This window comes from Lampetra planeri, chromosome 35 (genome assembly GCF_965212315.1).
Source record: "Lampetra planeri chromosome 35, kcLamPlan1.2.h2, whole genome shotgun sequence".
Classification (NCBI taxonomy): Eukaryota; Metazoa; Chordata; class Hyperoartia; order Petromyzontiformes; family Petromyzontidae; genus Lampetra; species Lampetra planeri.
Genome location: NC_136141.1, coordinates 3,914,747 through 3,925,496, shown reverse-complemented (window position 1 = coordinate 3,925,496; position 10,750 = coordinate 3,914,747). Strand labels below are relative to the sequence as shown.

Below are 10,750 nucleotides of genomic sequence, written 5' to 3'. Positions count from 1 at the left end.
AGTCGCTCCATTGTTTCAACTTCCAAGTCCAATGTGCTGACCATTACATCATGGCAGCCGTCTCCTCTTCCTCACACACACACACAAGACAAAGATCCGCCGTATAGCCTGGGGCAAGTGCTGTTAGCGAGTAGCACCTCTGAAGGCCGGCACGGCACAAGACAAGGATGGGTGGCCAACACCACGCCCGACCGCCTTTGTCTCTCCCCGGCGGCGACACATTTTACACGCCCTGTCAAGGGAGTTAAAGGCGCAGCCCTGCAATTGCTAGCTCAACAGTTTTACAGAGAGCCCCCCCCCCCCCCTCCCTCTTGAGTCCACGCTGACCAGTACGGCTCTAGAACACAAATTAAAGTTGACAAAGTGTTACCCACACTTAACCCCCCCCCCCCCCCCGACCTGCCCACCACCACGTGCGACCTGCCCATCGACTGGGAACGGAACCGCGGTGAAACCCACGTGGCACCCGCTGGTCTGGTGAGCGGAGGTGGCTTTCGGAGACCTCGCGCCGTCGTTTCAGCAAATGCCGCGTGACGTCGAGCAATCGAGCCGCTTGCGGCAGCCGCCCAGTCGCCCCCTTCTCTCTCTCTCTGTCGATGTCTACTGCTGGATGGAGGCCTCCCGCCGTACCGCTGTCGTTTGACCGCGTGTCGCCACGCCGCTCCGTGTGTGCCGGGTGGGTGGAGGTGGGCAGCGGGGAGGGTGGTGGTGGTGGTGCGGAGAGAAGTTGCAGTACCACAAATGCTTGCCCGTTCGTGCGCTTACTGGGCAACAAACCGACCGCTGCTTTGCTTCGGAGATCTTCCATAATGGAGGGGTGTTTTGTGTGTGTGTGGGTTAGATCGCGTAAATATATAAATGTTGTGTCGTTAAACCAGCCACCACCCGACACGGCCAATTCGTGAGGTTCGTCACGTAAACAGAACGTGCCGATTCGTTACTAGTACAGCACTAGTGTATAGTATAGTGTAGAGTGTAGTGTAGAGTGTAGTGTGTAGTGTAGAGTGTAGTGTATAGTGTATAGTGTCGTGTATCGTGTGGTGTATAGTGTAGTGTACTAGTACAGCACACCGGTGTGTTGGAGAGCCAAGCCACAACAATTTCAATCCGAGTACGACGTTTCGCCGAGGTTCAACGACACATTTATACATTTACGCGATATAACCCAAACAAACCGTGCATTATGGATGATATTAGTCGCGAAAGTCTACCGCGTGTTTAGCTTCGGAGGGATCTTCCCTGGCGGTGCGGAGTCGCTGTGACGGAACGTGACCCCCCCCCCCCCAACACACCCCACCCCGAGCGCACAATTCACTCGGGCACTCGGCCTCATGCCTGAGTCTTACCTCTCTCCCCTCTACCCCTACTCCCACCCATCTCCACCCTCTACCCCCCCCTCGCCGCCCCCACACTCACCCCCTCTCTTCTCCACTCCCATATCTCTCCCACCTCTCCCTCCATCCCCTACTGATCTCCCTTCTCCCTCCACCCTTATCTTGCCTCTGTCTCTCCCTTCACCCCCTCTCTTCGCTTCTCGCTCTCCCCCTTTCCTCTCCCCTCCCTCTCCTCCCTCTCGCCTTACCCCCTCTCCTATCTCCCCCCTCTCCCCTTATATTTACTTCTCCCTCGGCGTTAAACCCTCCCCCTTCTTTATCTCCATCTACCCTCTATCCATATCCCCCGCTCCCTCCCCTCTCCATCTCCCCTTACCCTCCCCTCCACTATCTCCCTCCCTCTCCCCCCGCTCCTCCCGCCCCCCCCCTCCCCCCCCATTGCAGTCGGCCCCCCCCCAATCCACCACGCGCCCGACGACTTCAAGGTGATGTTCCCGGCGCGCACCAACTATATGTTTGTGCGCGCCAAGCGCTCGCTGCCCGAGCTGCATGCGTTCACCATCTGCCTGTGGCTGCGATCGGGGGGCCCCAGCTCTGGGACCCCCTTCTCCTACGCCGTGGACGACCAGCCCAACGAGCTGGCGCTCATGGAGTGGGGCAACAACCCCATGGAGCTCATCATCAACGACAAGGTGGCAACCCCCTCCTTCCCCCCCTTTCCTCGCACGCTCTGCTGCTGCTGCTGCTGCGTTTGTGCAAACACCGGCCACTGCCACCACCACCACTGCTACTGCCACCACCACCACCACGACTGCTACCATCACCGCCACCACCACTACTGCCACCACCACCACTGCCACCACCACCACAACTACTGCTACCATCACCGCCACCACCACCACCACTGCCACCACCACGACTGCTACCATCACCGCCACTGCTACTGCCACCACCGATGCTCCTGCCATCGCCGCCACTGCCACCAACGACACCGCCGCCACGACTGCCACCACTGCCACCACTGCCGCCACCTCCGCCACCACCGCCACCACCACTATTACTTCCATCACCACCACCACCACCGCCACTGCCACCTCCACCACCACCACCGCCACCACCACTATCACTGGCATCACCGCCACCACTATTACTGCCATCACCACCACCACCGCCGCCACCACCACTATTACTGCCATCACCACCACCACCGCCGCCACCACCACTATTACTGCCATCACCACCACCACCACCGCCGCCACTGCCACCGCCACCCACCTCCACCACCGTTGCTACTGCCATCATCGCCACCACCACCGCCGCCACCACCACTGCCACCTCCACCACCTCCACCACCACCGCCACCACCACTATCACTGCCATCACCACCACCACCACCACTATTACTGCCATCACCACCACCACCACCGACACCACCACCGCCACCACCACCACACTCAACGAGTTACCCCCCTTCCCGCACACCCCTTTTAGGGTCCCCCCCCCCCCCGCCGTCCCCATCACCTCCAATGAATTACGAGAGGCAGTGCGATGCAAGTGTCAATTTACTCGCGAGAAAGAAATCGCTGTCCCATGCAATGCAATTTGCAGTAAAAAAAGAACAAAAGGACAGCACACGCGGTCAGTTTGACAAGTCACTGTCATCCATCACCGGGGTTCCCACCTGTCCGGGTTTGACCCGGACTGTCCGACAATTGGCTTCGTCTGCGTGCCGGTGGCAGCAGGGAATTGATTTTGGCGACGGAGATCTGCTACCGGCTGTCGCTGCCGTTGAACATCAATGCCCGGATGTGTCGCAGAGCCGCTCTGACAACAGACGCCGGGCGCTGGGTGAGAAACGTGTCCGGGGATTTGATGGGCGGAGGTGGGGAGAGGTCACGAGAGAGAGGAGAGGTCACGTGAGAGAGGAGAGGTCACGTGAGAGAGGAGAGGTCACGAGAGAGAGGTCACGCGAGAGAGGTCACGTGAGAGAGGAGAGGTCACGTGAGAGAGGTCACGTGAGAGGAGAGGTCACGAGGAGAGGTCACGAGGAGAGGTCGCGTGAGAGAGGAGAGGTCACGTGAGAGAGAGAAGTCACGTGAGAGAGGTCACGTGAGAGGAGAGGTCACGAGGAGAGGTCACGTGAGAGGAGAGGTCACGAGGAGAGGTCACGTGAGAGAGGAGAGGTCACGTGAGAGAGGAGAGGTCACGTGAGAGGAGAGGTCACGTGAGAGAGGAGAGGTCACGTTAGAGGAGAGGCCACATGAGAGAGGAGAGATCACGTGACAGAGGAGAGGTCACATGAGAGAAGAGAGGTCACGTGAGAGGAGAGGTCACGAGATAGAGGAGAGGCCACGTGACAGAGGAGAGATCACGTGACAGAGGAGAGGTCACGAGAGAGAGGAGAGGTCACGTGAGAGGGGAGAGGTCACGTGAAAGGGGAGAGGCCACATGAGAGAGGAGAGATCACGTGACAGAGGAGAGGTCACGTGAGAGGAGAGGTCACGTGAGAGAGGAGAGGTCACGTTAGAGGAGAGGCCACATGAGAGAGGAGAGATCACGTGACAGAGGAGAGGTCACATGAGAGAAGAGAGGTCACGTGAGAGGAGAGGTCACGAGAGAGAGGAGAGGCCACGTGACAGAGGAGAGATCACGTGACAGAGGAAAGGTCACGAGAGAGAGGAGAGGTCACGTGAGAGGGGAGAGGTCACGTGAAAGGGGAGAGGTCACATGAGAGAGGAGAGGCAAACGTCGGACGCAGTCTGCTGACACCTTCCCCCACCCCCCCACTCGCGCCCCCCCCCCCCCCCCCGGGGTCACGCGACCCCTACACGGCGTGCCCCTCTGCTAAACGAGACAAACGCGGACGTCGCCTTAATGGCCTCGCTTCACATCGCTCCGTGCAAACGAAACGCCGTCAATTTGCTCGTTCGGCTGCGCGTGCCACGGCGAGGCACTGGGGTGCGACTCCAATTAGCCAAATGAGTTCCACGTTCACCTGATTCGCTCCCTTCTTAATAAAGGGGTGGCGGGGCGGGGGGGGGGGGCAGCTTGGGGTGTGTGCGCGCCTTTTCGTGTTGACGTTGTGTGCGGAGCGGTGAGCGCTACGCTGCGCTATGAACCCGGCGACCCGATTTAACAGCACTTGCCCCAACAGTCTGTTAAGGCTATACGGGGGATCTTTGTCTTTGTACATGAGGAGCGGTGGTGTAGCGGTTAATGCGCCGCGCTATGAACCCGGCGACCCGATTTCCACTCCCGCTCACGGCCAACACCGGTGACGATTATTTGAACCGGTCCTGGGCCTCCCCTAGGTCGACTCGGCCTCAAATGAGTAACTGGTGCGGTGTGTAGTAAACATCGCCACTGGGGAGACAAAGGCGGCCGGGCGTGGTGCTGGACACCCACCCCCTCGTGTTCCGTGCCGGCGTTCATAGGCGACTCGCTAACAGCACTTGCCCCAACAGTCTGTAAAGGCTATACGGGGGATCTTTATCATTTAATGTTGACGTTCACTGAGTGGGGAGCATAGCTGGTACATCTGCCAGTGTGGTCACCAGGGCCCCTTGTGCCAGGCTAGGTGTACCGTGAGGTTCGTTGCTTGGCAGGAGGTCACGGGACAGACCCAAAGTGCCGTGGGTTCACTGACTCCGATGTCTGGCAAACGCACAACCCTGTGCTAAACCACCGTGGCATTTTGCTGCGTTTTACCCGCCCGGCACTTCGCTCGTTGTTGTGAGCATCGCTCCTCCGCCCTATTCTGTTGCCCAGTAGCGTCCTTCACGAACCTCCTCCACAGAGGCCGATCTTGTCCACCACTGGTACCGGTCATCCTCCCACCCACACCTCTCCATGTAACATGCTTGGCCAGGGATCGTTTTTTGTTGACTGTTGTTGATTGTTGTTGTTGATTGTTGTTGTAACTTGCTGACAGCCCCCTAACTGGATATCTGTGAGGAGAGAGGACCGAGAGAGAGAGCTTAATAGCATATCGGATTTCTCCTCTACTCTACATGACGAACAGAACACCTTTGATAATTTATTTTCCGTAGTTCACAATGAAGATTTTTAAAAACATTTATTAGATGCACCCGCGATCCCTGATGCCAGGGGCAAGCGAACCCCTGCCTCCAGCCCCCTCCCCAAATGTAGAAGTCAAACTCCGCCTTCGATTCTAACGCACGCGCGGCGCGTGCCACCGACTGCTGTTGTTGTTGTCACGTGACACCGACTGTTGTTGTCACGTGCCTTAATCTAAGTTGTCTTGTTGTTGTTGTTGTTTGACTTGCATCCCACTGGGATTTTTGCACACAGCGTTGGTGTACGGTGTTTTTTTCTGCAATGTTTTGCGGTCTTTCCTTGGATTTTCTGTTCGCACTCAGTCACATATTCACTTTAAGATGTTTTATTGTTCGTGTTTTTGTTTTTTGTTTGTTGCGGTTGCACCCGATTCAAGAGCCGAATGGCTCACAGGGCTACACCTAATACATGAACTTGAAATGAACTTGAACCAACTGTTGTTGTTGTTGTCACGTGACACCAACTGTTGTCGTTGTTGTCACGTGCCGCCGCAACCTCGTGGTTCACCGCCGTCCGTCCGTCCGCGCGCGCAGATCGCGCGGCTGCCCGTCAGCGTGAGCGACGGCCGCTGGCACCACCTGTGCGTCACGTGGAGCACCCGCGACGGCGTCTGGAAGGCGTTCCAGAACGGCGCCTACCGCGGCACCGGCGAGAACCTCGCGCCCTGGAGGCCCATCAAGGCGGGCGGCGTCCTCATCCTGGGCCAGGAGCAGGTGCGGTTGGGGGTGGGGGGGTGGCGCGGGAGGTGGCTCGCACCTGAGGCTCGGGGTGGGTGGGTGGGGGGCTACGGAGAGGAGGAGGAATGGGATAGTGGGGGGGGAGTGCGTTTTATTCCGTACTGCGTTGTGGTTGACGTTCTTCACATTTGAGGGTTGGGTTACTCCCTCGCTCCTCCTCCGCTGATCTGGACCCTCTCTCTTCTACCTCTCTCTCTCTTCTACCACTACCTCTCTCTCTCTTCACCCTCTCCACTGCCTATTCTTGTCTCTCTCTCCCTCCCCCACATCTCCCCCCCCCCCATCTTGTCCATTCCCCATTCTCTCTCCTCCCCCACGTCTTTCTTTCCCCTCCGTCTCATCCCTCACCCCCCAATCCTCTCTCTCTATACCTTCTACCCCCTATTCTTATCTGCCCGGTATCTCTCCATCTCTCTTTCTCCCTCTTTCCCTCCATATCTGCCCCCTCCATATCATCCCTTACCCCCCAATCCTCTCTCTCTCTCTCTATACTCTCTACCCCCCCCCCCCCCCCCCATTCTCATCTTCTCCCGGTAAATATAAATGTGTCGTTAAACCCGCCACCACGGGACACAGCCAATCTGTAAGGTTTGTCACGTAAAACACAACGTGCCGATTCGTTACTAGTTGAGCGTGTTGGAGAGTGAACCCACTGCAACATCTGCATCTTGTGGGTTCACCACCGTGGTCACCGTGGTCGTGGCCTCTCTCCATGCCTGTCAACAACCCCTTAATCTGTGCCCTACCTTGTTACAGACCTTATCGGTGACTCCGTGCCCCTCTTATAAATCTCAACGTTCATCCTGCAAAGTCCCATCACAAGGGTAGAAGAAACACAATGTCGCCCGCATTGAAACGGCCGTACGCCGTATGGACCTGAACACTATTTCCCTGCGCAAGAATTCGGGGTAAGCCGTGCGTGTCGACGCTGCATGCGAATCTCTCGCTCTGTTTGCGCGCGCGCGCCCCCCCCCCCCCCCTCCGCGCAGGACGTGGTGGGCGGAAACTTCGACGCGACGCAGGCGTTCCTGGGCGAGATGGCGCAGTTCAACGTGTGGGACCGCGAGCTGCTGCCAGCCGAAATCATGGAGCTGGCCACGTGTTCGCGCTCCTTCTCGGGGAACGTCGTCGCCTGGACCGAGGACGCCATCGACGTCCACGGAGGCCTCACCCACCACCCGTTCGGCCGCTGCTCCTCCGTGCTATCCAACTTCTGACCCTGCGACGACGACCTTTGACAATGGCCCATTGGTGATGACCCTTGATGATGCCCTTTGATGAGATGGCCTTTGATAATGACCCATCACATTGACCCTCGATTATGACCTTTGATGATGATGATCAGCTCTGCTAATAACCTTTGATAATGACCCCCGATGATGACCTTTGGTAATGACCTTTGATGATGACCTTTGGTAATGACCTTTGATGATGACCTTTGATGACGACCAATCAGAATCGTCTTTTTGTCACAGATGTCCAGTAGAATGACCTGTTGATAATGACCTTTGACCCTGACAATCGACGTTCACGGAGGCCCCCGGCCTGCTCGGACGCTGCTCCGCAAGGCTGTCCTAACCCTTAATGCTGACCTTTCACGATGACCTTTGATGACCTTTTGACGAGCACCTCTTGAGCTGACGTTCGACGGCCTCCGCTGCTGACCTCTGATGCTCACCTCCAAAGTTGACCTTTGGCACTCTTACTCTCCGATACCGACGATGAACGCTAACCGGTAGAGCTGACCCTTGCAGCTGACCATTGACAACATCGATCGTGACTCACCACAATAGGGCGCTGACCTCCTTAGCTCGACGCTGAGCCCACTTGACCTTAACATCGAGTCCCGACCTCCGCCCCCGGACTTGAACCCCGTGAGCCTGACCATGCCCACCACGGCACCCGCCATAATTTTGACGCCGACCTCAGCCTCAACTTTGACATCTACCCCCCCCCCCCCATTTGACCGTGACCTTGACCTCGACATTTCCCCCACCCCCTCAACCCGCCCACATTTTTTCACACTGAACTCGACCAGACTCTGACCTTGACCTGACCTTGCCACAGAACCCACCACCGACACCCCCCCCCCACCTCCGACTCGCAACCCTGACCCCCCGACCTCGACGTCACCCTCGACCTCAACTCCCACCGCAACAACTCCTCCTCACCGACCGGGGCGGTGACGACGTCGTTGGGTTCGCCCTCCCGCCCTCGTCTCACGACTCCCCCCGGCGCGGGGAGGCTCCCTCGCTACGCTGGGACGTCGCGTGCCCCAGGAGTCCCGGACGACGATCGCCCGCTCGATCGCGGTTAGGGAAAACACCGGCAGCGTGTATGCGCGCGTGTGTGTGTGTGCGTGTGTGCGTGTGCGCGCGTACGTACGGTTTAACTTTCTTTCGTTCGCACCGCACGTGGCCAACGGCGCCAATCGGAGGTAGCGGTGGTAGCAAATAACGCGCAAGCGTCCCTTAACGACTCGGGGGTCAGCGGCCGCCGCTGCCTCTGCACCGGATGGCGCCGCCGAATGTTTGGTTTTCCCGCGCGCCGCACGTCGTCGTCGAAGTCTTTTGCAACGTTCCACCAACGTCCGGCACCGTTGAGTTTAGAGAGAGACGTTTGGTTGGGGGGGGGGTGTAGGTGCCGGGCGCGGGGGAAACTTCTCAAACGACGCGACGACCGTTCAGGCCGCTCGCTTGCAAGCGACAGATTTTTATTTATTTTGTTTTTGCCGTTGCTGGCGTCGACCGTCCCACAAGGGGACAACCCCCGGGCAACCCCAGCGGCATTCGTTTCAGGGAGCCAAAGCCCTGCTGATGAGACTCGGTCCGAGTGCTCATACCACACCCTCGTTTCATATTTAACGTAGTTGCACAACAAAAAACTTGAACAAACGAATCGAGTGATCGGGATGCAAGGGCCGAGTGAATGAGCGGCCGTAACAGAGGGCGCACTATAGGGCTATAGGGGAGGGACGGGAAGGAGTGGAGGGGTGAGGGGTGAGGGAAGATGGAAGGCCACGGGCGACGAAAAAGAGGCAATGGGGGCCGACTCACCGACACACCGACTCACCGACTCACCGACACACCGACACACCGACTCACCGACACACCGACTCACCGACTCACCGACACACCGACACACCGACTCACCGACACACCCGACACACCGACTCACCGACACACCGACACACCGACTCACCGACACACCGACACACCGACTCACCGACACACCGACACACCGACTCACCGACACACCGACACACCGACTCACCGACACACCGACACACCGACACACCGACTCACCGACACACCGACACACCGACACACCGACACACCGACACACCGACACACCGACTCACCGACACACCGACACACCGACTCACCGACACACCGACACACCGACACACCGACACACCGACACACCGACACACCGACTCACCGACACACCGACACACCGACACACCGACACACCGACACACCGACACACCGACTCACCGACACACCGACACACCGACACACCGACACACCGACTCACCGACACCACCGACACACCGACTCACCGACTCACCGACTCACCGACACACCGACACACCGACACACCGACACCGACACACCGACACACCGACTCACCGACACACCGACTCACCGACACACCGACTCACCGACACACCGACACACCGACACACCGACTCACCGACACACCGACTCACCGACTCACCGACACACCGACACACCGACTCACCGACACACCGACTCACCGACACACCGACTCACCGACACACCGACACACCGACTCACCGACACACCGACACACCGACTTACCGACACACCGACTTACCGACTCACCGACACACCGACACACCGACTCACCGACACACCGACACACCGACTCACCGACACACCGACTCACCGACTCACCGACTCACCGACACACCGACTCACCGACTCACCGACTCATCCACTCACCGACTCACCGACTCACCGACACACCGACTCACCGACTCACCGACACACCGACTCACCGACTCACCGACTCACCGACACACCGACTCACCGACTCACCGTCCCACCGCTTTGCCTCCCAATAAAACAAATGCCGCTGGTACCAACGCCGAGGTCGCTGAGATGCCACGCGGTCGACCACGTGGCATCGTGGAGCGACGAACAACGCGCGGACGGACGATTGTTTGTTTCATTTCGGTCGGCGCGGCGTCCGACGTTTCACCCCGCCCCCCCGGCGCTGCTGCGGGGGGCAGTAAACGCAGACGGGGGAAACGTCGGGCGCTCACCTGTCCAACGACACGGAGCGCGTCGACGGACCGAGAGCGCGCCGTGGAGCGCACGCCGGCGGGTTGCGTTCGGAGCCACCGGGTGTCCGTTCCGTTGTGTCACCGGACATCCGTACACGCGGCGATTTATCTATTGGTTTAATATTTATGTATCTATTTATTTATCTATTTATTTATCTATTTATTCCCGTTCATTTATTTCGCTCATTCCGGGGATCGCCGCCGCGGTGAAATGGTCAGCGCCACTCAGAATATTGATTTACAGCGGAGGAATCCGATGAGCTATTAAGCTCTTTTTCCACAGATGTCCG

The 10,750-nt window shown here is 58.4% G+C and overlaps 1 protein-coding gene across 1 annotated transcript; it reads left to right on the top strand.

Annotated features, from left to right (window-relative positions):
* The first annotated feature begins 610 nt into the window (after window positions 1-610).
* LOC144730169 (neuronal pentraxin-2-like) lies at window positions 611-9,089 on the top strand. The gene is made up of 4 exons (XM_078610770.1): window positions 611-626; window positions 1,779-2,026; window positions 5,945-6,124; window positions 7,138-9,089. Exons 1-4 carry the CDS (start codon window positions 611-613, stop codon window positions 7,363-7,365), a joined length of 672 nt encoding a protein of 223 aa, XP_078466896.1. The 3' UTR covers window positions 7,366-9,089.
* The last annotated feature ends 1,661 nt before the right edge of the window (window positions 9,090-10,750 follow it).